General features: G+C 46.5%; 2 protein-coding genes across 3 annotated transcripts in view; one reads left to right on the top strand and one right to left on the bottom strand.

Annotated features, from left to right (window-relative positions):
* LOC133470748 (elastin-like) overlaps positions 1–27878 on the bottom strand; it is a 46715-nt gene that overhangs the window by 5221 nt on the left and 13616 nt on the right. The window lies entirely within an intron of this gene.
* LOC133471476 (mucin-2-like) lies at positions 23–27077 on the top strand. The gene is made up of 2 exons (XM_061761046.1): positions 23–134; positions 21862–27077. Exons 1-2 carry the CDS (start codon positions 23–25, stop codon positions 26502–26504), a joined length of 4755 nt encoding a protein of 1584 aa, XP_061617030.1. The 3' UTR covers positions 26505–27077.

Raw genomic sequence — 27878 nt, 5'->3', positions numbered from 1 at the left:
GCTGTTTATTAGCTACCAAAACATGACTGTGAGACGAGGCAAACGCCGAAGCAGGACCGACTCTGACGCAAAGAGACTCCAGATCAGCTCCACTAAAGTGATCCGACAACAAGAGACCGACTTAAATCAGCGCGGTGAGTGCCTTCTCCCTCTTCAATCGCCACCATCATGATCATGTTCGGAGGTGTTTGCATGGCAATAACACCCGTCTCCAATTCTCCATTCATACGACATCCGACCAACAGTCAAGGCAATTCTTTATTTCTGCTGTAGACAGAAAGCATTCGGCTTTGACTTCAAGTATGAGACAAGAGCGCAACAGTTCAGCTTGTTGGATAAACAACAGCAATTTTTCATGAACAAAAACTCCATGCAGCTTAGAAACATACACAGAGAGGAATGGATCTACCCTCCAAGGCTGTTAAACTAAATAGTCAGACAGGAATCTCTCATCATATGTTGGGCGAAGTGATGATTTGAGCACGTTACAAATTTGCTGTAACTATCAGATACAACTAGTGTTAAGATATATCATTGAAAGGGAAAGTCTTTAAAGGGGCGCCAGGCCAATAGTACATCCATCACCCGCTGCAGGTATAACGGGTTTGAATTTGAATCCGTATCCAATAGTTGTGGAAGGAGGGGCATGACAAGAACATATTCGCATTTGTGGCAACCGGCATATAGGCAATGACAAGGTAGGAATATGTTTACAACTCTGGTGTCACATAGCTTGACAAAGATCAACTGGCAAATCTTTTCCCCATGCCATTTGAGCTTTGTCCCAAGATACTGGTTTCAAGTCGCCTATCACACACTTTTCTTTTCATAAGGATCCAGTCGATAGAGTTGAATGTAAATGATTCCTCGGTGGTGGGACAGGAAATGAGGGAAACTTCCATCCATCCATTTTCTGTACCGTCTATCCTCACTAGGGTCGCGGGCGTGATGGAGCCTAACCCAGCTATCTCCGGGCCAGAGTCGGGGTACGCCCTGAACTGGTCGCCAACCAATCGCAGGGCACATATAAACAAGCAACCATTCGCACTCACATTCATACCTACGGGCAATTTAGAGTCTTCAATCAACCTACCGTGGATGGTTTTGGGATGTGGGAGGAAACCAGAGTGCCCGGAGAAGAGCCACGCAGGCACGGGGAGAACATGCAAACTCCACACAGGCGGGACCGGGATTCGAACCCGCAATCTCAGAACTGGGAGGCAGATGTGCTAATCAGTCGTCCACCGTGCTGCTGAGAGAATCTTTTCTCTGGTAAAGCTGCCTATCTGAAGACTGCTAAAGCAATGTGATCTGAATATCCATCCATCCATCCATTTTCTGAGCCGCTTCTCCTCACGCGGGTCGCGGGCGTGCCGGAGCCTATCCCAGCTGTCATCGGGTACACCCTGAACCGGTTGCCATTTCAAATGAGATAAACATATCATCCGAAGAACATCAACCCGTTTCTATGCCAATATTGAAATGCCCCGTCGAACCCAGATGGAAGAAAGACGTGCTTATTTGCTACTGGGAAATACCAGCTAGAACTGCTTGAAATCAAAATGTCTCCTACACTGTAAGCATGTTTTAGTGAAAGTCGTGAACGGTGTACTACAGTTGCGTGGTCACGTGTGTGTTTGATAATTGCCCAATAGTACCCAGGAAAACTGGGTAATCCTATCCCACCGGCAACCTTTTGAACATCCAAGTACATTTTTTTGAATCGTAAAATTCAAATTGTTCCATGTTAATGAAGAGATTAGTCGACCCGTTTAAATGTTTTCATAAGGATACATATGGGGACTGTTTGAAACGCACAAAGAAAATGACTAAGGAATTCCATTTAAACTATATTAATGTAACTTACAAATGAAATTGTCAACGTTGACCATTTCCCAATAGTTTATTTCGTTTTTCCTAATACTGACTTCAAGTGGTGTTTCTCCAAATTCCTCATCTTGTGCGCAACTTTAAGTTGCAGGTCTCTGACTATATTGCATTCCATTTCTCTACTTGGAAAAATCTGTGAGTGCTATACAGCAGTTACAGTCTTGAATCAGTCTTGGTCTGTGTTTATCCCTCAGAGTCTGCTTTGGTGCCGCTCCAAAGAAGGACAAAGTGCCAGTGCAACGGACAGCAGTGAGGACTGTCGAGAGGATCATCCATACCCGCCTACCCACTCTTGAGGACTGAAAGAGCTTGGGGCAGGCAAAAGTCTCTTGGACTCACTCCAACCTGGACACCACCTTTCCCAGCTCTTTCCCTCTGGTAGGCGCAATTAAACAATGCACACTAAAACCAGCAGACATTAAAATAGCTTCTTTCCCCTTGCCATTACCTCCTTAAATAGTTGATTTACAATTTCGAGGTGACATTTAGCCCCTTTTCTCCTATCAGTGTCATAATCACTGCATTCATTATTGTAGCGTCATACCTCTGCATCATTTGCATACTGCTGTCACCGCATTAGTGAACACTTTCTATTGCTTCATGACTCCGTACCTTTACGTTACGTCCTCAAAGCATATTGTGTGGTAGTGTCTTCTTTGCTCTTGTACTCGTGCTGCAACTACCAACCACAGGAGACAAATTCCCAAGTGTTTGAACATGCTAAAGATGATTCTGACTCTGTGTGATCAAATGAGAAAAAATGTTGTTTCTTTGAATGGTTCAATGCATAGCCTGAGAGGTGACTGTAGTTTTCTAGCTTCAACAAGAGTCTTGAAGACCGATACTGTTAGGTTGGATATGGACAAAAGCAGGTCCTGCGTGTTTGCTCTCACAGGGGATATCAGTAATCCGAGGTCGGGTCGCGGGGGCAGTAGCTTTAGCAGGGACGCCAAGACTTCCCTCTCCCCAGCCACTTCATCCGTCTCTTCCGGGGGGATCCCGAGGCGTTCCCAGGCCAGCCGAAGGATGTAGTCTCTCCAGCGTGTCCTGGGTCGTCCTCCCATCATACATCAATTTAATTTATTTTTGATTTTTATAGTCACAGCTTACGGCAAAAGGCTTAGCAGACAGAATGAGCCGCCTGATAAAGGGTCTTTGTCTTTTTCAGCAGTACTGAAATCGTGTCCCGAGTCAAGTATTGGCGCAATCTTATCAGCAAATTGCTATGATAGCTCATTTAAAAACCCTTTAATTTCCCGCATTAATTTGTTCGCTGTAATCGATCTACAGTATTAGGGCTGTACTGATTCGTTTCAGCAACGATTCGATCCGTATCACAATTCATCAATTCAAGGACGATATCGGTTCATCCATCCATCCATTTTCTTCCGCTTATCCGAGGTCGGGTCACGGGGGCAGTAGCTTTAGCAGGGAAGCCCAGACTTCCCTCTCCCCAGCCACTTCCTTCAGCTCTTCCGAGGGGATCCTGAGGCGTTCCCGGACAAGCCGAGATACGTACTCTCTCCAGCGTGTCCTGGGTCGTCCCCGTGGTCTCCTCCCGGTGGGACGTGCCCGGAACACCTCACCGGGGAGGCGTTCAGGGGGCATCCTAAACAGATGCCCGAGCCACCTCACCTGGCTCCTCTCAATGCGGAGGAGCAGCGGCTCGACTCCGAGCCCCTCCCGGATGACCGAGCTTTACATCCGTTCTCTAAGGGAGAGCCCGCACACGACATTGGTTCATTTAGAACAATACGATCCGAAACGATTCAGCGGTTGGAAATCGATTATCGATTTCGTTCAGTAGGGGAATGCGCATATGCACTGATGATGCGCGCCTGGCGGCTTCACTCAGCACCAACAATATTCCTCGCCCTGGTGCTCTTTGCCCAGCCACAAACTCAAATGCCTTTAAATAAACAATAACATGAATAATCATCTGTTCTTATGTTGTTTAAAACTTGAAAAAAACCATGAATATTTGGGGATCACACTCCTCGGTCTCCCTGGTAAGGTCTATTCAGGGGTGTTGGAGAGGAGGGTCCGTTGGGAAGGAAAATCTCAGATTCAGGAGGATCAATGTGGTTTTCATCCTGGCCGTGGAATAGTGGACCAGTTCTACACCCTCGGCAGAGTCCTCGAGGGTGCATGGGAGTTCGCCCAACCAGTCTACATAGCCCGTGTCCCTCGGGAAGTCCTGTGGGGGGGGGGTGCTTCGGGAATATGGGGTACCGAACCCACTGATACGGGCTGTTCGGTCCCCGTACAACCAGTGTCAGAGTTTGGTCCGCATTGCCGGCTGTAAGTCGGACTAGTTTCCGGCGAGGGTTGGACTCCGCCTTTGTCACCGATTCTGTTCATAACAGACAGAATGGACAGAATTTCTAGGTGCAACCGAGCCATAGAGGGGGTCCGGTTTGGTGGCCTCAGTATTGCATCTCTGCTTTTTGCAGATGATGTGGTTCTGTTGGCTTCATCAATCCGTGATCTCCAACTCTCACTGGAGCGGTTCGCAGCCGAGTGTGAAGCGGCTGTGATGAAAATCAGCACCTCCAAATCTGAGACCATGGTCCTCAGTTGGAAAAGGGTGGAGTGCCCTCTCCAGGTTGGTCCTGCCCCAAGTGGAGGAGTTCAAGTATCTTGGAGTCTTGTTCACGAGTGACGGAAGAATGGAATGGGAGATCGACAGGCGGATCGGTGCAGCGTCTGAAGTGATGCGAACTTTGTATCGGTCCGTTGTGGTGAAGAAGGAGCTAAGCCGAAAGGCGAAGCCCTCAATTTACCGGTCGAGCTACGTTCCTACCCTCACCTATGGTCAAGTTTGAGAAGAAAAAAAAGAAAGTTTGAGTTATCAATACTATAGTCCATCCATTTTCAACACCGCTTATCCTGGTTAGGGTCGCGGGACGCTGGAGCCTATCCCAGCTGACTTCGGGCGAAAGGCGGACTACACCCTGAACTGGTCGCCAGTCAGTCGCAGGGCACATATAGACACAGACGACCATTCGCACTCACATTCGCACCGTCACTGAGTGGGAACTGAACCCACGCTGCCTGCACCAAAGTCAGGCGAGTGTACCACTACACCATCAGTGACCAATACTATAGTATTGATTGCACAATAAAGTACTTATACATCCCATTTCATTTCATTCTCATTGTACTTGTGTATAGTGACAATAAAAAAGCATTCTTATATTCTTATATTACATGTTATATTAGTATACAAGTACAGTGGAACCTCGATAGAACGGACTAATAGGGGCGGGGGTGGGGGGGTCCAATATAGCCGATTGTCCGTTACATTGAAGCACTTTTTTTTTTTTTTCTTGAGGCCATATGCACCAATATTACTGTACGGTACAAAATCATTGTTTTGTAGGTTTTTTCGTGGCCTAAAACACCCAGTACAGTACAAAGTTATTGTAAATAAATATAAAAAAAAAGCTTGAAAATGTTTGAAAGTTTCACATTTGATCCAAACTTACCACGCCAGTGTGCTTGGTCACGGTAACGTCGACAGACAGTACTAATCGTAGGCGAGTCGCTTTCATGAGCCGCGAGCAATTAGTGTGCTTTCGAGTTTCAAATCCATGGCCAAAGGCGAACGGCTTGACAAAAAACTGTTACTGTTCCAAAACTACCATGTCCCAGACTCCAGAGACTTGTTTGGTATTCCTCAGAGCTAACACTGCCACCATGCCGCTCTCGCTCTCTCTCGCTCTGCGCTGCGCTGCGCTCTACGCACAATGGACAACAGATAGAACCATCATGACATGGTCACCACATCAATGCCCCACATTCAACATGGCCGCCACGTAGGCACGTCTATTGGAATTGGTTCTAATAAGATTGTATATCTGTGACCCGGAAATAGATCAGTCCCATTCTTGGCCTGCATTGCGCCACAGCGCCAGTAAACAACAGTGGCCCATTCTGGAATTGACAGATTTTGTCAACGGCAGTAAATGGAAACTATTTTTGGACACATTGTTCAGTCCCAGCGGTCCATTTTATCCAAACATCCGTTGTATCGGGGTCCGTTTTATCAAGATTCCACTGTATTTTAATTGGAATTACATTTCACATGAATAAAAAGGGGTGGCACGGTGGCCGATTGGTTAGAGCGTCAGCCTCACAGTTCTGAGGACCCGGGTTCAATCCCCGGCCCCGCCTGTGTGGAGTTTGCATGTTCTCCCCGTGCCTGCGTGGGTTTCCTCCCACATCCCAAAAACATGCATTAATTGGAGACTCTAAATTGCCCGTAGGCATGACTGTGAGTGCGAATGGTTGTTTGTTTCGATGTGCCCTGCGATTGGCTGGCAACCAGTTCAGGGTGTACCCCGCCTCCTGCCCGATGACAGCTGGGATAGGCTCCAGCACGCCCGCGACCCTAGTGAGGAGAAGCGGCTCAGAAAATGGATGGATGGATGAATAAAAAGGCGGCGGCACGCTGGACGACTGGTTACAGCGTCTGCCTCACATTTCTGAGGACCGGGGTTCAATCCCCGGCCCCGCCTGTGTGGAGTTTGCATGTTCTCCCCGTGCCTGCGTGGCTTTTCTCCGCCCGCTCCGGTTTCCTCCCACATCCCAAAAACATGCATGCAATTCCAAATTGCCCGTAGGTATGAATGTGAGTGCGAATGGTTGTTTGTTTGTATGTGCCCTGCAATTGGCTGGCAACCAGCTCTGGGTATACCCCGCCTCCTGCCCGATGTTAGCTGGGATAGGCTCCAGCATGCCCGCTCAGAAAATGGATGGATGGATGAATAAAAAGGCATTCTATTACACAAAATACAATTATATGAAATATAAATAATTAGGGGGTCCCTGCTCCAGGTTTCCTCGACCTGGAAATGGTTGAAGACCCCTGATATAAACCATTAAAAAATGATATCGGAGAAGCAGCAAGTTATCAGTTATGGTCCTGACAAGCATAAGAAAGCAAGAACAAGTGCCTGTCTGACTACAAAACTGAGCACTAAATCCCTACACTGGTCTAATAAACCTGTTGAGATAGCACACCCAGTCTTCTAACACTGTGACTAGGATAACGTACAAACCTATCCTCCTAACAGGTCTCAACCAGAACAATCCACTATTTACATAATTGGATTGGATTTAGAATAAAAATCATTTGTATATAGCCAACAACAGAAAATAAACTTCTATATTTAAATCCTTTTCCAGGTAGTTTATGCCAACAAACAACAAACAAACAACCATTCGCGCACACATTCACACCTACGGGCAATTTAGAGACTTCAATTAACCTACCATGCCCGGAGAAAACCCACGGAGGCACGGGGAGAACATGCAAACTCCACACAGGCGGGGCCGGGGATTGAACCCGGTCCTTAGAACTGTGAGGCAGATGTGAGAACCAGTCGTTCACCGTTCCGCTTGTATCAACATAATAATGAATACAAATCTATAATATTCTTTTTCTCACCACATGCAAAACTTTCAATCTGGCTGTCGGGGAAACATTTTCTGGAAAAGACAAGCTATGACTTTTGACGAATTAGAGGAGTAGTGAGAGTTCATCACTTTTACAAAAATTCTGATATTGTTACATTAGCTACCTCCAGGTTGGTCTGCTTTGCCGTTGAAATTGTAGCCACCGCCGCAGCAACGGCCGCCTGCGTCGCTGGGGACCAAAGTGCAGTAACGCCATCCCCTGTTGCAGTTAAGTCTCTGATGGAGTTGCTTCTGCAGTGTTTGGCAGCCGCCGTGCGTTTCTTCCACTTGTGTAACTTACCAGTACATCTTCTCCCGTGCTGGTTACGTCGAAGGACTTGGAACAAAGTCTGCATTTTACACATCCGTGGTAAGGGTCTTCAGTAGTAAAGTTTAAACTTCTCCTTAATACATTCTCATTGTTGAAAGAAAAATTTCCAAGCATTTTGTTTGCAAAGAGAATATTTCAGAGTCCACGTTGAGCACAGAGTGGCTGAGAGCTCCGGTGAATGCTCCACTTGTTTGCTTTACGCTAACGTTGTGAAATGTCGCAATACCGGATATTGTGGGACATTGCGCTTCAGTGTCAATTTGAATTTGAATTTCACTGTAGCGTATATTGGGTTTGGATAAAAGCTCAAGTCATTTGGGAAAAGGAGAGTCGGGAGTTAGACGACTGCGTCTACTTCCGGCGTGATCCAACGAACCTCAGAGGATTATAATCCAATTATATTTGTCTCGTGTAGAGCACCACGACTCATTTTATATTGGTAAATTTTAGGAAAAGTGACGAAAAAACCTCTATCGATCATGGTACTTTAGAAAGCTTGCTACGTGGATGAAATAATAGTTCTCGATTACAGTGCTGTTACTATTTCACGCAAAAACACAAAGTGGAATTTATAGGGGAAGTTGGGGAAACAATGCAGAGGGACTTTAATACAAAAAGGTGCAGATAAACATTCGTAAAGAAGGCTGAACCCGTGACGTAAGTGTGGGATGCGTGGATGTGCAGTGAGCGATGCTAGAGCTGGGAATTAGGCGAATGCTAGTTTGAGATCATTTACGCACCCATTTGTACTTGGTAATCAGCAAGTTGTAGTCAATCCTCCCGATGGCTGGGCAAGGCCGTCGACAGGTTGATTTGAGTAAAAAGAAAAAGCAAGGCTAGAGTGGCTGAAGCGCCTGAGTGACGTTGTTCGCCACGTGCTCAGAGAAAACTTCCTGCCGGATTGCTCTTGGTGGTGACTCACCCTCACACAAAAGTCTAGTTGGGGAGTTGGCAGAATAACTCTGCGGTCAGCGATTGTCAGCGCGGCAAAGAAGATTCGGCTGGGCCTAACCCGTTTTGGATCGGACTCGTGACCAGTTTATGGCTTCGGTGACATAAACCAGATTTTCTGTGTCTTGTGGAAACAGACCGGCTCGTTGAGGGTCAGAAGGCAGGAATCAGCTCGTGGGGGTGCCGTCGACACGTGTTCCATAGGGCGTATTCGATACATCACGTTACACCATTTTACTTATGTTTTACGCATCCTAAATATCCATTTAATATTTCCATTACTTTTGCAAAACTTTATAGAAGGTTATTTTTCATTCACTTTTCAAGGACCTGGAAAATGCATTTTCCATTTCCATAGCTTTTCCATGACTGTACGAACCCAGAAACCTTCTCTTATAGCTACTAGTTGTGCACTAAATCAGTCCCCTATCGATTCCTTCCCACTTTTTGGTGTAGTGAGGTGACTTCTGATTTTAGCATGGCAACAGTAGTAGTTGTACCCGTGTGTATGTTTAGACCTGACTCCAACACGCTCAGGCGTGTCCCCTATTTAGCCAAGTCCAATCGGAGCGCTTCTATTTTAGTGTCAAAGTCAATTTTACAAGCTTTTACTGTATGCAATGGCAGGCATGACAAAAGATGGGTCTTTAGCCTCTAGAGGAGTCCACATACGTAGATGCTGCTTCAGCTGAGTCTGAGGCTATAGCAGTGACCTCTTTCTTTGAGCTATTTTGTTGTCTACTTGTAGATTATGAAAAAAAAGTGAGCTATGAATATGACACACTGGTGTTAAATTGTCAGAGAAAAACAGTGTTTCTAAAGTTGTTTTGTAAACAAATATTTATTTACTGCCTTACAGCACATCATCTGCCACAATGATTACTCTCAAGCTGTTCACTGCTCTCCTTCTGCTGCCTGGTAAGTCAACAAACACTCAACTAACGGAACAAATTTGTGAAATGTCATCATGTAACACTGTCGTCAACTCGTTGACACAGGAATCTACAGCCTGCCAACACAAAGACACCTGTCAAGCATGACTGAAGAGAATTTAGGACCAGAAGATGACCGTGGGAGCCAGAGACCACACCAACGAGACTCTATTTTTGTACCTGAAGGAAGCCAACATATTCTTAACTTTGCATTAGAGAGCCCAAACAACTATGACCCCACAAATATCAAAGACACGCAAATCCATGAAACGACACAGGTCCAAAATACCCATGACTCAATCAATGAAGAACATACCCCTTCCAAGCATACCCATGGCTCCACCCGTGAAGAACACACTACTTCCCGGCAAAATTATGAACCCACTCATGAAGAACACATTCATTCCCGGCTTACCCATGACTCCAACCGTGAAGTACACACTCCTTCCCAGCTTACCCATGACTCCACCCATGAAGAACACACTCCTTCCAGGCATACCCATGACTCAACCCATGAAGAATGCACGCTCTCCCAAAGTACGTCTGACTCCAACCATGGAGGTCACAACCCTTTCCCACATACCCATGATTCCACAGATAAAGAAAGTATTCCTTGCCAGCATACTCATGAATCCATCCATGTAGAACATACCCATTGCAAACTTACCCATGACTCCAACCGTGAAGAACACACACCTTCCCGGCATACCCATGACTCCACCCATGTAGAACACAACCCTTGCTGGCATACACGTGACCCCACTCAAAAAGAACAAAGACCTTGCTCAAACACTCATGACTCCTCCTATGAAGAACATATTCCTTGCTCGTACACCCATGACAACACGGATGCGCCGCATACACCTTGCACCAGAGTTACCACCCTCTCCAGTGATAGCACACTTTCAAGTGAAAACACATTGTCTAGTGACACCACAGTTACCACACTATCCAATGATTGCACACTGTCCAGTGACACCACAGCTAGAACACCATCCAGTGATAGCACACTCTCTAGTGATAGCACCTTCTCCAGTGATAGCACAGTCTCCACAGTTATCACACTGTCCATTGACAGCACACTCTCGAGTGATAGCACATTCTCCAGTCATAGCACAGTTAGCACACTATCCAGTGATAGCACATTGTCCAGTGACACCACAGTTAGCACAATAACCAGTGACAGCACACTCTCTAGTGATAGCACCTTCTCCAGTGATAGCACTTTGTCCAGTGACACAACAGTTAGCACACCATCCAGTGATAGCACACTCTCTAGTGACAGCACCTTCTCCAGTGATAGCAATTTGTCCAGTGACACAACAGTTAGCACACCATCCAGTGATAGCACACTCTCTAGTGACAGCACCTTCTCCAGTGATAACACTTTTTCTAGTGACACCACAGTTAGCACACCATCCTGTGATAGCACACTCTCTACTGATAGCACAGTCTCCACAGATAGCACATTGTCCAGTGACACCACAGTTAGCACACTGTCCAGTGACAGCACTTTTTCCAGTGATATAACAGTTAGCACACTCTCTAGTGATAGCACCTTCTCCAGTGATAGCACATTATCTAGTGAAACCACAGTTAGCACACCATCCAGTGATAGCACACTCTCTAGTGACAGCACCTTCTCCAGTGATAGCACTTTGTCCAGTGACACAACAGTTAGCACACCATCCAGTGATAGCACACTCTCTAGTGACAGCACCTTCTCCAGTGATAGCACTTTTTCCAGTGACACCACAGTTATCACAATGTCCACTGACAGCACAATCTCGAGCGATAGCACCTTCTCCAGTGATAGCACTTTGTCCAGTGACACCACAGTTATCCCACTGTCCACTGACAGCACAATCTCGAGTGATAGCACCTTCTCCAGTGATAGCACTTTGTCCAGTGACACCACAGTTAGAACACCATCCACTGATAGCACACAATCTAGTGACAGCATCTTCTCCAGTGATAGCACATTGTCCAGTGACACTACAGTTAGCACCCCATCCAGTGACAGCACAGTTATCACACTGTCCACTGACAGCACAATCTCGAGCGATAGCACCTTCTCCAGTGATAGCACTTTGTCCAGTGACACCACAGTTAGCACACCATCAACTGATAGCACACACTCTAGTGACAGCACCTTCTCCAGTGATAACACATTGTCCAGTGACACCACAGTTAGCACACCATCAACTGATAGCACACACTCTAGTGACAGCACCTTCTCCAGTGATAACACATTGTCCAGTGACACCACAGTTAGCACACCATCCACTGATAGCACACACTCTAGTTACAGCACCTTCTCCAGTGATAGCAATTTGTCCAGTGACGCAACTGTTAGCACACCATCCAGTGATAGCACACTCTCTAGTGACAGCACCTTCTCCAGTGATAGCACTTTTTCCAGTGAAACCACAGTTAGCACACCATCCAGTGATAGCACACTCTCTACTGATAACACCTTCTCCAGTGATAGCACTTTGTCCAGTGAGAGCACATTTTTCAGTGACAACACAGACAGCACACTATCCAGTGATAGCACAATCTCTAGTGATAGCACAGTCTCAACAGATAGCACATTGTCCAGTGACACCACAGTTAGCACACTCTCTAGTGATAGCACCTTCTCCAGTGATAGCACTTTTTCTAGTGACACAACAGTTAGCACACCATCCAGTGATAGCACACTCTCTAGTGACAGCACCTTCTCCAGTGATAGCACTTTTTCCAGTGACACCACAGTTATCACACTGTCCACTGACAGCACAATCTCGAGCGATAGCACCTTCTCCAGTGATAGCACTTTGTCCAGTGACACCACAGTTAGCACCCCATCCAGTGACAGCACACTCTCTAGTGACAGCACCTTCTCCAGTGATAGCACTTTGTCAAGTGACACAACAGTTAGCACACCATCCATTGATAGCACACAATCTAGTGACAGCACCTTCTCCAGTGATAGCACATTGTCCAGTGACACCACAGTTAGCACCCCATCCAGTGACAGCACACTCTCTAGTGACAGCACCTTCTCCAGTGATAGCACTTTGTCCAGTGACACAACAGTTAGCACACCATCCAGTGATAGCACACTCTCTAGTGACAGCACCTTCTCCAGTGACAGCACTTTTTCCAGTGACACCACAGTTATCACACTGTCCACTGACAGCACAATCTCGAGCGATAGCACCTTCTCCAGTGATAGCACTTTGTCCAGTGACACCACAGTTAGCACACCATCAACTGATAGCACACACTCTAGTGATAGCACAGTCTCAACAGATAGCACATTGTCCAGTGACACCACAGTTAGCACACTCTCTAGTGATAGCACCTTCTCCAGTGATAGCACTTTGTCCAGTGACACAACAGTTAGCGCACCATCCAGTGATAGCACACTCTCTAGTGACAGCACCTTCTCCAGTGATAGCACTTTTTCCAGTGAAACCACAGTTAGCACACCATCCAGTGATAGCACACTCTCTACTGATAACACCTTCTCTAGTGAAAGCACTTTGTCCAGTGACACCACAGTTAGCACACCATCCAGTGACAGCACACTCTCTAGTGATAGCACATTCTCCAGTGAAACCACAGTTAGCACACCATCCAGTGACAGCACAATCTCTAGTGATAGCACCTTCTCCAGTGATAGCACTTTGTCCAGTGAGAGCACATTTTTCAGTGACAACACAGACAGCACACTATCCAGTGATAGCACAATCTCCAGTGATAGCACAGTCTCAACAGATAGCACATTGTCCAGTGACACCACAGTTAGCACACTCTCTAGTGATAGCACCTTCTCCAGTGATAGCACTTTTTCTAGTGACACCACAGTTAGCACACCATCAAGTGATAGCACACTCTCTACTGATAGCACCTTCTCTAGTGATAGCACTTTGTCCACTGACACAACAGTTAGCACACCATCCAGTGATAGCACACTCTCTAGTGACAGCACCTTCTCCAGTGATAGCACTTTTTCCAGTGACACCACAGTTATCCCTCTGTCCGCTGACAGCACAATCTCGAGCGATAGCACCTTCTCCAGTGATAGCACTTTATCCAGTGACACCACAGTTAGCACCCCATCCAGTGACAGCACACTCTCTAGTGACAGCACCTTCTCCAGTGATAGCACATTGTCCAGTGACACCACAGTTAGCACCCCATCCAGTGACAGCACACTCTCTAGTGACAGCACCTTCTCCAGTGATAGCACTTTGTCCAGTGACACAACAGTTAGCACACCATCCAGTGATAGCACACTCTCTAGTGACAGCACCTTCTCCAGTGATAGCACTTTTTCCAGTGACACCACAGTTATCACACTGTCCACTGACAGCACAATCTCGAGCGATAGCACATTCTCCAGTGATAGCAATTTGTCCAGTGACACCACAGTTAGCACACCATCAACTGATAGCACACACTCTAGTGATAGCACAGTCTCAACAGATAGCACATTGTCCAGTGACACCACAGTTAGCACACTCTCTAGTGATAGCACCTTCTCCAGTGATAGCACTTTGTCCAGTGACACCACAGTTAGCACACCATCCACTGATAGCACACACTCTAGTTACAGCACCTTCTCCAGTGATAGCACTTTGTCCAGTGACGCAACTGTTAGCACACCATCCAGTGATAGCACACTCTCTAGTGACAGCACCTTCTCCAGTGATAGCACTTTTTCCAGTGAAACCACAGTTAGCACACCATCCAGTGATAGCACACTCTCTACTGATAACACCTTCTCTAGTGAAAGCACTTTGTCCAGTGACACCACAGTTAGCACACCATCCAGTGACAGCACACTCTCTAGTGATAGCACATTCTCCAGTGAAACCACAGTTAGCACACCATCCAGTGACAGCACAATCTCTAGTGATAGCACCTTCTCCAGTGATAGCACTTTGTCCAGTGAGAGCACATTTTTCAGTGACAACACAGACAGCACACTATCCAGTGATAGCACAATCTCTAGTGATAGCACAGTCTCAACAGATAGCACATTGTCCAGTGACACCACAGTTAGCACACTCTCTAGTGATAGCACCTTCTCCAGTGATAGCACTTTTTCTAGTGACACAACAGTTAGCACACCATCCAGTGATAGCACACTCTCTAGTGACAGCACCTTCTCCAGTGATAGCACTTTTTCCAGTGACACCACAGTTATCCCACTGTCCACTGACAGCACAATCTCGAGCGATAGCACCTTCTCCAGTGATAGCACTTTGTCCAGTGACACCACAGTTAGCACCCCATCCAGTGACAGCACACTCTCTAGTGACAGCACCTTCTCTAGTGATAGCACTTTTTCCAGTGACACCACAGTTATCACACTGTCCACTGACAGCACAATCTCGAGCGATAGCACCTTCTCCAGTGATAGCAATTTGTCCAGTGACACCACAGTTAGCACACCATCAACTGATAGCACACACTCTAGTGATAGCACAGTCTCAACAGATAGCACATTGTCCAGTGACACCACAGTTAGCACACTCTCTAGTGATAGCACCTTCTCGAGTGATAGCACTTTGTCCAGTGACACCACAGTTAGCACACCATCCACTGATAGCACACACTCTAGTTACAGCACCTTCTCCAGTGATAGCACTTTGTCCAGTGACGCAACTGTTAGCACACCATCCAGTGATAGCACACTCTCTAGTGACAGCACCTTCTCCAGTGATAGCACTTTTTCCAGTGAAACCACAGTTAGCACACCATCCAGTGATAGCACACTCTCTACTGATAACACCTTCTCTAGTGAAAGCACTTTGTCCAGTGACACCACAGTTAGCACACCATCCAGTGACAGCACACTCTCTAGTGATAGCACATTCTCCAGTGAAACCACAGTTAACACACCATCCAGTGACAGCACAATCTCTAGTGATAGCACCTTCTCCAGTGATAGCACTTTGTCCAGTGAGAGCACATTTTTCAGTGACAACACAGACAGCACACTATCCAGTGATAGCACAATCTCTAGTGATAGCACAGTCTCAACAGATAGCACATTGTCCAGTGACACCACAGTTAGCACACTCTCTAGTGATAGCACCTTCTCCAGTGATAGCACTTTTTCTAGTGACACAACAGTTAGCACACCATCCAGTGATAGCACACTCTCTAGTGACAGCACCTTCTCCAGTGATAGCACTTTTTCCAGTGACACCACAGTTATCCCACTGTCCACTGACAGCACAATCTCGAGCGATAGCACCTTCTCCAGTGATAGCACTTTGTCCAGTGACACCACAGTTAGCACCCCACCCAGTGACAGCACACTCTCTAGTGACAGCACCTTCTCTAGTGATAGCACTTTTTCCAGTGACACCACAGTTATCACACTGTCCACTGACAGCACAATCTCGAGCGATAGCACCTTCTCCAGTGATAGCAATTTGTCCAGTGACACCACAGTTAGCACACCATCAACTGATAGCACACACTCTAGTGATAGCACAGTCTCAACAGATAGCACATTGTCCAGTGACACCACAGTTAGCACACTCTCTAGTGATAGCACCTTCTCCAGTGATAGCACTTTGTCCAGTGACACCACAGTTAGCACACCATCCACTGATAGCACACACTCTAGTTACAGCACCTTCTCCAGTGATAGCACTTTGTCCAGTGACGCAACTGTTAGCACACCATCCAGTGATAGCACACTCTCTACTGATAACACCTTCTCTAGTGAAAGCACTTTGTCCAGTGACACCACAGTTAGCACACCATCCAGTGACAGCACACTCTCTAGTGATAGCACATTCTCCAGTGAAACCACAGTTAGCACACCATCCAGTGACAGCACAATCTCTAGTGATAGCACCTTCTCCAGTGATAGCACTTTGTCCAGTGAGAGCACATTTTTCAGTGACAACACAGACAGGACACTATCCAGTGATATCACAATCTCTAGTGATAGCACAGTCTCAACAGATAGCACATTGTCCAGAGACACCACAGTTAGCACACTCTCTAGTGATAGCACCTTCTCCAGTGATAGCACTTTGTCCAGTGACACAACAGTTAGCGCACCATCCAGTGATAGCACACTCTCTAGTGACAGCACCTTCTCCAGTGATAGCACTTTTTCCAGTGAAACCACAGTTAGCACACCATCCAGTGATAGCACACTCTCTACTGATAACACCTTCTCTAGTGAAAGCACTTTGTCCAGTGACACCACAGTTAGCACACCATCCAGTGACAGCACACTCTCTAGTGATAGCACATTCTCCAGTGAAACCACAGTTAGCACACCATCCAGTGACAGCACAATCTCTAGTGATAGCACCTTCTCCAGTGATAGCACTTTGTCCAGTGAGAGCACATTTTTCAGTGACAACACAGACAGCACACTATCCAGTGATAGCACAATCTCCAGTGATAGCACAGTCTCAACAGATAGCACATTGTCCAGTGACACCACAGTTAGCACACTCTCTAGTGATAGCACCTTCTCCAGTGATAGCACTTTTTCTAGTGACACCACAGTTAGCACACCATCAAGTGATAGCACACTCTCTACTGATAGCACCTTCTCTAGTGATAGCACTTTGTCCACTGACACAACAGTTAGCACACCATCCAGTGATAGCACACTCTCTAGTGACAGCACCTTCTCCAGTGATAGCACTTTTTCCAGTGACACCACAGTTATCCCTCTGTCCGCTGACAGCACAATCTCGAGCGATAGCACCTTCTCCAGTGATAGCACTTTATCCAGTGACACCACAGTTAGCACCCCATCCAGTGACAGCACACTCTCTAGTGACAGCACCTTCTCCAGTGATAGCACTTTGTCCAGTGACACAACAGTTAGCACACCATCCATTGATAGCACACAATCTAGTGACAGCACCTTCTCCAGTGATAGCACATTGTCCAGTGACACCACAGTTAGCACCCCATCCAGTGACAGCACACTCTCTAGTGACAGCACCTTCTCCAGTGATAGCACTTTGTCCAGTGACACAACAGTTAGCACACCATCCAGTGATAGCACACTCTCTAGTGACAGCACCTTCTCCAGTGATAGCACTTTTTCCAGTGACACCACAGTTATCACACTGTCCACTGACAGCACAATCTCGAGCGATAGCACATTCTCCAGTGATAGCAATTTGTCCAGTGACACCACAGTTAGCACACCATCAACTGATAGCACACACTCTAGTGATAGCACAGTCTCAACAGATAGCACATTCTCCAGTGACACCACAGTTAGCACACTCTCTAGTGATAGCACCTTCTCCAGTGATAGCACTTTGTCCAGTGACACCACAGTTAGCACACCATCCAATGATAGCACACACTCTAGTTACAGCACCTTCTCCAGTGATAGCACTTTGTCCAGTGACGCAACTGTTAGCACACCATCCAGTGATAGCACACTCTCTAGTGACAGCACCTTCTCCAGTGATAGCACTTTTTCCAGTGAAACCACAGTTAGCACACCATCCAGTGATAGCACACTCTCTACTGATAACACCTTCTCTAGTGAAAGCACTTTGTCCAGTGACACCACAGTTAGCACACCATCCAGTGACAGCACACTCTCTAGTGATAGCACATTCTCCAGTGAAACCACAGTTAGCACACCATCCAGTGACAGCACAATCTCTAGTGATAGCACCTTCTCCAGTGATAGCACTTTGTCCAGTGAGAGCACATTTTTCAGTGACAACACAGACAGCACACTATCCAGTGATAGCACAATCTCTAGTGATAGCACAGTCTCAACAGATAGCACATTGTCCAGTGACACCACAGTTAGCACACTCTCTAGTGATAGCACCTTCTCCAGTGATAGCACTTTTTCTAGTGACACAACAGTTAGCACACCATCCAGTGATAGCACACTCTCTAGTGACAGCACCTTCTCCAGTGATAGCACTTTTTCCAGTGACACCACAGTTATCCCACTGTCCACTGACAGCACAATCTCGAGCGATAGCACCTTCTCCAGTGATAGCACTTTGTCCAGTGACACCACAGTTAGCACCCCATCCAGTGACAGCACACTCTCTAGTTACAGCACCTTCTCTAGTGATAGCACTTTTTCCAGTGACACCACAGTTATCACACTGTCCACTGACAGCACAATCTCGAGCGATAGCACCTTCTCCAGTGATAGCAATTTGTCCAGTGACACCACAGTTAGCACACCATCAACTGATAGCACACACTCTAGTGATAGCACAGTCTCAACAGATAGCACATTGTCCAGTGACACCACAGTTAGCACACTCTCTAGTGATAGCACCTTCTCGAGTGATAGCACTTTGTCCAGTGACACCACAGTTAGCACACCATCCACTGATAGCACACACTCTAGTTACAGCACCTTCTCCAGTGATAGCACTTTGTCCAGTGACGCAACTGTTAGCACACCATCCAGTGATAGCACACTCTCTAGTGACAGCACCTTCTCCAGTGATAGCACTTTTTCCAGTGAAACCACAGTTAGCACACCATCCAGTGATAGCACACTCTCTACTGATAACACCTTCTCTAGTGAAAGCACTTTGTCCAGTGACACCACAGTTAGCACACCATCCAGTGACAGCACACTCTCTAGTGATAGCACATTCTCCAGTGAAACCACAGTTAGCACACCATCCAGTGACAGCACAATCTCTAGTGATAGCACCTTCTCCAGTGATAGCACTTTGTCCAGTGAGAGCACATTTTTCAGTGACAACACAGACAGCACACTATCCAGTGATAGCACAATCTCTAGTGATAGCACAGTCTCAACAGATAGCACATTGTCCAGTGACACCACAGTTAGCACACTCTCTAGTGATAGCACCTTCTCCAGTGATAGCACTTTTTCTAGTGACACAACAGTTAGCACACCATCCAGTGATAGCACACTCTCTAGTGACAGCACCTTCTCCAGTGATAGCACTTTTTCCAGTGACACCACAGTTATCCCACTGTCCACTGACAGCACAATCTCGAGCGATAGCACCTTCTCCAGTGATAGCACTTTGTCCAGTGACACCACAGTTAGCACCCCATCCAGTGACAGCACACTCTCTAGTGACAGCACCTTCTCTAGTGATAGCACTTTTTCCAGTGACACCACAGTTATCACACTGTCCACTGACAGCACAATCTCGAGCGATAGCACCTTCTCCAGTGATAGCAATTTGTCCAGTGACACCACAGTTAGCACACCATCAACTGATAGCACACACTCTAGTGATAGCACAGTCTCAACAGATAGCACATTGTCCAGTGACACCACAGTTAGCACACTCTCTAGTGATAGCACCTTCTCCAGTGATAGCACTTTGTCCAGTGACACCACAGTTAGCACACCATCCACTGATAGCACACACTCTAGTTACAGCACCTTCTCCAGTGATAGCACTTTGTCCAGTGACGCAACTGTTAGCACACCATCCAGTGATAGCACACTCTCTACTGATAAAACCTTCTCTAGTGAAAGCACTTTGTCCAGTGACACCACAGTTAGCACACCATCCAGTGACAGCACACTCTCTAGTGATAGCACATTCTCCAGTGAAACCACAGTTAGCACACCATCCAGTGACAGCACAATCTCTAGTGATAGCACCTTCTCCAGTGATAGCACTTTGTCCAGTGAGAGCACATTTTTCAGTGACAACACAGACAGGACACTATCCAGTGATATCACAATCTCTAGTGATAGCACAGTCTCAACAGATAGCACATTGTCCAGTGACACCACAGTTAGCACACTCTCTAGTGATAGCACCTTCTCCAGTGATAGCACTTTTTCTAGTGACACCACAGTTAGCACACCATCCAGTGATAGCACACTCTCTACTGATAGCACCTTCTCTAGTGATAGCACTTTGTCCACTGACACAACAGTTAGCACACCATCCAGTGATAGCACACTCTCTAGTGACAGCACCTTCTCCAGTGATAGCACTTTTTCCAGTGACACCACAGTTATCCCACTGTCCACTGACAGCACAATCTCGAGCGATAGCACCTTCTCCAGTGATAGCACTTTGTCCAGTGACACCACAGTTAGCACCCCATCCATTGATAGCACACAATCTAGTGACAGCACCTTCTCCAGTGATAGCACATTGTCCAGTGACACCACAGTTAGCACCCCATCCAGTGACAGCACACTCTCTAGTGACAGCACCTTCTCCAGTGATAGCACTTTGTCCAGTGACACAACAGTTAGCACACCATCCAGTGATAGCACACTCTCTAGTGACAGCACCTTCTCCAGTGATAGCACTTTTTCCAGTGACACCACAGTTATCACACTGTCCACTGACAGCACAATCTCGAGCGATAGCACCTTCTCCAGTGATAGCACTTTGTCCAGTGACACCACAGTTAGCACACCATCAACTGATAGCACACACTCCAGTGATAGCACAGTCTCAACAGATAGCACATTGTCCAGTGACACCACAGTTAGCACACTCTCTAGTGATAGCACCTTCTCCAGTGATAGCACTTTGTCCAGTGACACAACAGTTAGCGCACCATCCAGTGATAGCACACTCTCTAGTGACAGCACCTTCTCCAGTGATAGCACTTTTTCCAGTGAAACCACAGTTAGCACACCATCCAGTGATAGCACACTCTCTACTGATAACACCTTCTCTAGTGAAAGCACTTTGTCCAGTGACACCACAGTTAGCACACCATCCAGTGACAGCACACTCTCTAGTGATAGCACATTCTCCAGTGAAACCACAGTTAGCACACCATCCAGTGACAGCACAATCTCTAGTGATAGCACCTTCTCCAGTGATAGCACTTTGTCCAGTGAGAGCACATTTTTCAGTGACAACACAGACAGCACACTATCCAGTGATAGCACAATCTCGAGTGATAGCACAGTCTCAACAGATAGCACATTGTCCAGTGACACCACAGTTAGCACACTCTCTAGTGATAGCACCTTCTCCAGTGATAGCACTTTTTCTAGTGACACCACAGTTAGCACACCATCCAGTGATAGCACACTCTCTACTGATAGCACCTTCTCTAGTGATAGCACTTTGTCCACTGACACAACAGTTAGCACACCATCCAGTGATAGCACACTCTCTAGTGACAGCACCTTCTCCAGTGATAGCACTTTTTCCAGTGACACCACAGTTATCCCTCTGTCCGCTGACAGCACAATCTCGAGCGATAGCACCTTCTCCAGTGATAGCACTTTGTCCAGTGACACCACAGTTAGCACCCCATCCAGTGACAGCACACTCTCTAGTGATAGCACCTTCTCCAGTGATAGCACTTTGTCCAGTGACACCACAGTTAGCACACCATCCACTGATAGCACACACTCTAGTTACAGCACCTTCTCCAGTGATAGCACTTTGTCCAGTGACGCAACTGTTAGCACACCATCCAGTGATAGCACACTCTCTAGTGACAGCACCTTCTCCAGTGATAGCACTTTTTCCAGTGAAACCACAGTTAGCACACCATCCAGTGATAGCACACTCTCTACTGATAACACCTTCTCTAGTGAAAGCACTTTGTCCAGTGACACCACAGTTAGCACACCATCCAGTGACAGCACACTCTCTAGTGATAGCACATTCTCCAGTGAAACCACAGTTAGCACACCATCCAGTGACAGCACAATCTCTAGTGATAGCACCTTCTCCAGTGATAGCACTTTGTCCAGTGAGAGCACATTTTTCAGTGACAACACAGACAGCACACTATCCAGTGATATCACAATCTCTAGTGATAGCACAGTCTCAACAGATAGGACATTGTCCAGTGACACCACAGTTAGCACACTCTCTAGTGATAGCACCTTCTCCAGTGATAGCACTTTTTCTAGTGACACCACAGTTATCCCACTGTCCACTGACAGCACAATCTCGAGCGATAGCACCTTCTCCAGTGATAGCACTTTGTCCAGTGACACCACAGTTAGCACACCATCCAGTGACAGCACACTCTCTAGTGATAGCACATTCTCCAGTGAAACCACAGTTAGCACACCATCCAGTGACAGCACAATCTCTAGTGATAGCACCTTCTCCAGTGATAGCACTTTGTCCAGTGAGAGCACATTTTTCAGTGACAACACAGACAGCACACTATCCAGTGATATCACAATCTCTAGTGATAGCACAGTCTCAACAGATAGGACATTGTCCAGTGACACCACAGTTAGCACACTCTCTAGTGATAGCACCTTCTCCAGTGATAGCACTTTTTCTAGTGACACCACAGTTATCCCACTGTCCACTGACAGCACAATCTCGAGCGATAGCACCTTCTCCAGTGATAGCACTTTGTCCAGTGACACCACAGTTAGCACCCCATCCATTGATAGCACACTATCTAGTGACAGCACCTTCTCCAGTGATAGCACATTGTCCAGTGACACCACAGTTAGCACCCCATCCAGTGACAGCACACTCTCTAGTGACAGCACCTTCTCCAGTGATAGCACTTTGTCCAGTGACACAACAGTTAGCACACCATCCAGTGATAGCACACTCTCTAGTGACAGCACCTTCTCCAGTGATAGCACTTTTTCCAGTGACACCACAGTTATCACACTGTCCACTGACAGCACAATCTCGAGCGATAGCACCTTCTCCAGTGATAGCACTTTGTCCAGTGACACCACAGTTAGCACACCATCAACTGATAGCACACACTCCAGTGATAGCACAGTCTCAACAGATAGCACATTGTCCAGTGACACCACAGTTAGCACACTCTCTAGTGATAGCACCTTCTCCAGTGATAGCACTTTGTCCAGTGACACAACAGTTAGCGCACCATCCAGTGATAGCACACTCTCTAGTGACAGCACCTTCTCCAGTGATAGCACTTTTTCCAGTGAAACCACAGTTAGCACACCATCCAGTGATAGCACACTCTCTACTGATAGCACAGTCTCCACAGATAGCACATTGTCCAGTGACACCACAGTTAGCACACTGTCCAGTGACAGCACCTTCTCAAGTGATAGCACTTTTTCTAGTGACACCACAGTTAGCACACCATCCAGCGATAGCACACTCTCTACTGATAGCACAGTCTCCACAGATAGCACATTGTCCAGTGACACCACAGTTAGCACACTGTCCAGTGACACCACAGATAGCACATTGTCCAGTGATATAACAGTTAGCACACTCTCTAGTGATAGCACCTTCTCCAGTGATAGCACAATATCTAGTGAAACCACAGTTAGCACACCATCCAGTGATAGCACACTCTCTAGTGACAGCACCTTCTCCAGTGATAGCACTTTGTCCAGTGACACAACAGTTAGCACACTCTCTACTGATAGCACAGTCTCCACAGATAGCACATTGTCCAGTGACACCACAGTTAGCACACTGTCCAGTGATAGCACCTTCTCCAGTGATAGCACATTATCTAGTGAAACCACAGTTAGCACACCATCCAGTGATAGCACACTCTCTAGTGACAGCACCTTCTCCAGTGATAGCACTTTGTCGAGTGACACCACAGTTAGCACACCCTCCAGTGATAGCACCCTCTCTAGTGACAGCACCTTCTCCAGTGATAGCACTTTGTCCAGTGACACAACAGTTACCGCACCATCCAGTGATAGCACACCCTCCAGTGACAGCATCTTCTCCAGTGATAGCACTTTTTCTAGTGACACCACAGTTGGCGCACCATCCAGTGATAGCACACTCTCTAGTGACAGCACCTTCTCCAGTGATAGCACTTTTTCCAGTGAAACCACAGTTAGCACACCATCCAGTGATAGCACACTCTCTACTGATAGCACAGTCTCCACAGATAGCACATTGTCCAGTGACACCACAGTTAGCACACTGTCCAGTGACAGCACCTTCTCAAGTGATAGCACTTTTTCTAGTGACACCACAGTTAGCACACCATCCAGCGATAGCACACTCTCTACTGATAGCACAGTCTCCACAGATAGCACATTGTCCAGTGACACCACAGTTAGCACACTGTCCAGTGACACCACAGATAGCACATTGTCCAGTGATATAACAGTTAGCACACTCTCTAGTGATAGCACCTTCTCCAGTGATAGCACAATATCTAGTGAAACCACAGTTAGCACACCATCCAGTGATAGCACACTCTCTAGTGACAGCACCTTCTCCAGTGATAGCACTTTGTCCAGTGACACAACAGTTAGCACACTCTCTACTGATAGCACAGTCTCCACAGATAGCACATTGTCCAGTGACACCACAGTTAGCACACTGTCCAGTGATAGCACCTTCTCCAGTGATAGCACATTATCTAGTGAAACCACAGTTAGCACACCATCCAGTGATAGCACACTCTCTAGTGACAGCACCTTCTCCAGTGATAGCACTTTGTCGAGTGACACCACAGTTAGCACACCCTCCAGTGATAGCACCCTCTCTAGTGACAGCACCTTCTCCAGTGATAGCACTTTGTCCAGTGACACAACAGTTACCGCACCATCCAGTGATAGCACACCCTCCAGTGACAGCATCTTCTCCAGTGATAGCACTTTTTCTAGTGACACCACAGTTGGCACACCATCTAGTGATAGCACACTCTCTACTGATAGCACCTTCTCTAGTGATAGCACTTTGTCCAGTGACACCACAGTTAGTACACTATCCAGTGATAGCACAATTTCTAGTGATAGCACAGTCTCCACAGATAGCACATTGTCCAGTGATATAACAGTTAGCACACTCTCTAGTGATAGCACCTTCTCCAGTGATAGCACAATATCTAGTGAAACCACAGTTAGCACACCATCCAGTGATAGCACACTCTCTAGTGACAGCACCTTCTCCAGTGATAGCACTTTGTCCAGTGACACAACAGTTAGCACACTCTCTACTGATAGCACAGTCTCCACAGATAGCACATTGTCCAGTGACACCACAGTTAGCGCACTATCCACTGACAGCACACTCTCTAGTGATAGCACCTTCTCCAGTGATAGCACATTATCTAGTGAAACCACAGTTAGCACACCATCCAGCGATAGCACACTCTCTACTGATAGCACAGTCTCCACAGATAGCACATTGTCCAGTGACACCACAGTTAGCACACTGTCCAGTGACAGCACTTTTTCCAGTGATATAACAGTTAGCACACTCTCTAGTGATAGCACCTTCTCCAGTGATAGCACATTATCTCGTGAAAGCACAGTTAGCACACCATCCAGTGATAGCACACTCTCTAGTGACAGCACCTTCTCCAGTGATAGCACTTTGTCCAGTGACACAACAGTTAGCACACCATCCAGTGATAGCACACTCTCTAGTGACAGCACCTTCTCCAGTGATAGCACTTTTTCCAGTGACACCACAGTTATCACACTGTCCACTGACAGCACAATCTCGAGCGATAGCACCTTCTCCAGTGATAGCACTTTGTCCAGTGACACCACAGGTAGCACACCATCCAGTGATAGCACACTCTCTAGTGACAGCACCTTCTCCAGTGATAGCACATTATCTAGTGAAACCACAGTTAGCACACCATCCAGCGATAGCACACTCTCTCGTGACAGCACCTTCTCCAGTGATAGCACTTTGTCCAGTGACACTTTGTCCAGTGACACAACAGTTAGCGCACTCTCTACTGATAGCACAGTCTCCACAGATAGCACATTGTCCAGTGACACCACAGTTATCACACTTTCCACTGACAACACACTCTCTAGTGATAGCACATTGTTCAGTGATAGCACAGTTAGCACACTATCCAGTGACACTGCAGTTAGCACACCAGCCACTGATAGCACACTCTCTCTTGATAGCACTTTCTCCACTAACAGCATATTCACTACAGAGGTTTCTAGCTATGCTGGAGAGCATCTTTCCCCAAGTGTGTCTACCTTATTTTGCATTTTCATCTCATTGTTTCTGAACTGGGCGGACTAGAAATTGAAACTGAATTAAATCCTCAAAAGATTTCTTCATCATGGCCCTCCAAACAAGCGTGTTTTGCTTTTACTGTTACCTTGTTGTGTTTCCCTCGGAGAAAGCTAACACTGATGACAAAGAGGAAAACGCAATGCCATTGCATTGCATTGCTGTCACTTGATAGTGTGCTAACTGTGGTGCAATGCCATCGTGACTATCATAGCTCTCTCTATATTCCCAGGTGTGTCAGAAAAGCTATGTTTCAAACACAAACTACAAACTACATGTTTTCCCCTTCAGTGTAATCATCGCCTGGAGTATACTGTTTAACTGTGACATCAGCGCTCTACAGCAAGACCAATGAAACATGACTTGCTTGGGAGCGTCATCACTTGGCTTTAGACGATCAGGATTTTTGGGGCCGATCACCCATCACTGATCAGCGAGTTTGAAAGACGATAACCGATCACCGATCCGATCACAAGATGGAGCAATGTATTTATTTAAATGAACTGTTCATTTACTGTATATATTTGTGTACTTAATTGCTCAAAGAATTATATTTACAATAAATGTGTCTTTGTTCATCTATTTCTGCCAGTGAGGCATAGTGACTGTCAGAACAAATGATGGTCTTCTATTAGATGGCAGGAAGTAAATACTGTCATTAATGGATCCACTTTTTGTGACATTTTTGTTTGTTGCTGTGCCGTGAGATTTTTCAATTGTAAAATATGTTCCTTGGCTCCATAAAGGTTGGAAATCACGGCTCTCGTTAGATCGTGTATTCTAATCAGTCAGGTCAAACCGACATCACAACATGACAGAAATAATGGGTGCTAACTTACTGTAATTAAATTAATTTATTTTTGATTAAATGACTTCACCCACACTGAAATTTTAGAGCATGATTCGACAGATCGGCGGCATGTTTACGTCCAACCGTTCGTGCAACATAACGTTTTTGTTGCCTGCTTGTATCATATTAAAAGTACGGGAACATACCTCAAGCAAGCCTTAAACGAACGTCCTCTCCTGTCCTGAGCACCGGTGACCACCAACACACGTTTTTCCCCATTTTGTCCTTATCATACAGCGATCCACTCTTGTTTTCGTCGCCACGGTAACGAGTGTATCCGGTCGCATTTGAGTTGACAAGATAAAGCCCAATGATCGTAACAAAATGGGATGTGGTGGTATTTTATTGTGGTCAGATATTTACAGTTCTACATCAAAAGACATGCGACAAAGCTAAAAATAAACAAGCTTTTGGATTCAAATATACTGTGCACGATGACCTGTGTGTTTTGCGGAGCCGATCGATCGGCGAATTATGACATTAAAGCCAATCACCATAAAATGCTAATTATCGGCCGATACCGATCAGGCCGA

The sequence above is a fragment of the Phyllopteryx taeniolatus genome, chromosome 21 (genome assembly GCF_024500385.1).
Source record: "Phyllopteryx taeniolatus isolate TA_2022b chromosome 21, UOR_Ptae_1.2, whole genome shotgun sequence".
Taxonomy (NCBI): Eukaryota; Metazoa; Chordata; class Actinopteri; order Syngnathiformes; family Syngnathidae; genus Phyllopteryx; species Phyllopteryx taeniolatus.
The sequence above is the reverse complement of the archived record's forward strand: the minus strand, read 5'-3'. Positions and strand labels throughout refer to the sequence as shown.

What these genes read in the sequence shown, in the direction of transcription:
- LOC133471476 (XM_061761046.1), top strand. Translation starts at nt 23, where the DNA reads ATGACTGTGAGACGAGGCAAACGCCGAAGCAGGACCGACTCTGACGCA. An exon ending in GACCGACTTAAATCAGCGCG is followed by an intron (nt 135 to 21,861) that starts GTGAGTGCCTTC and finishes GTGATAGCACCT; the next exon opens with TCTCCAGTGATAGCACTTTG.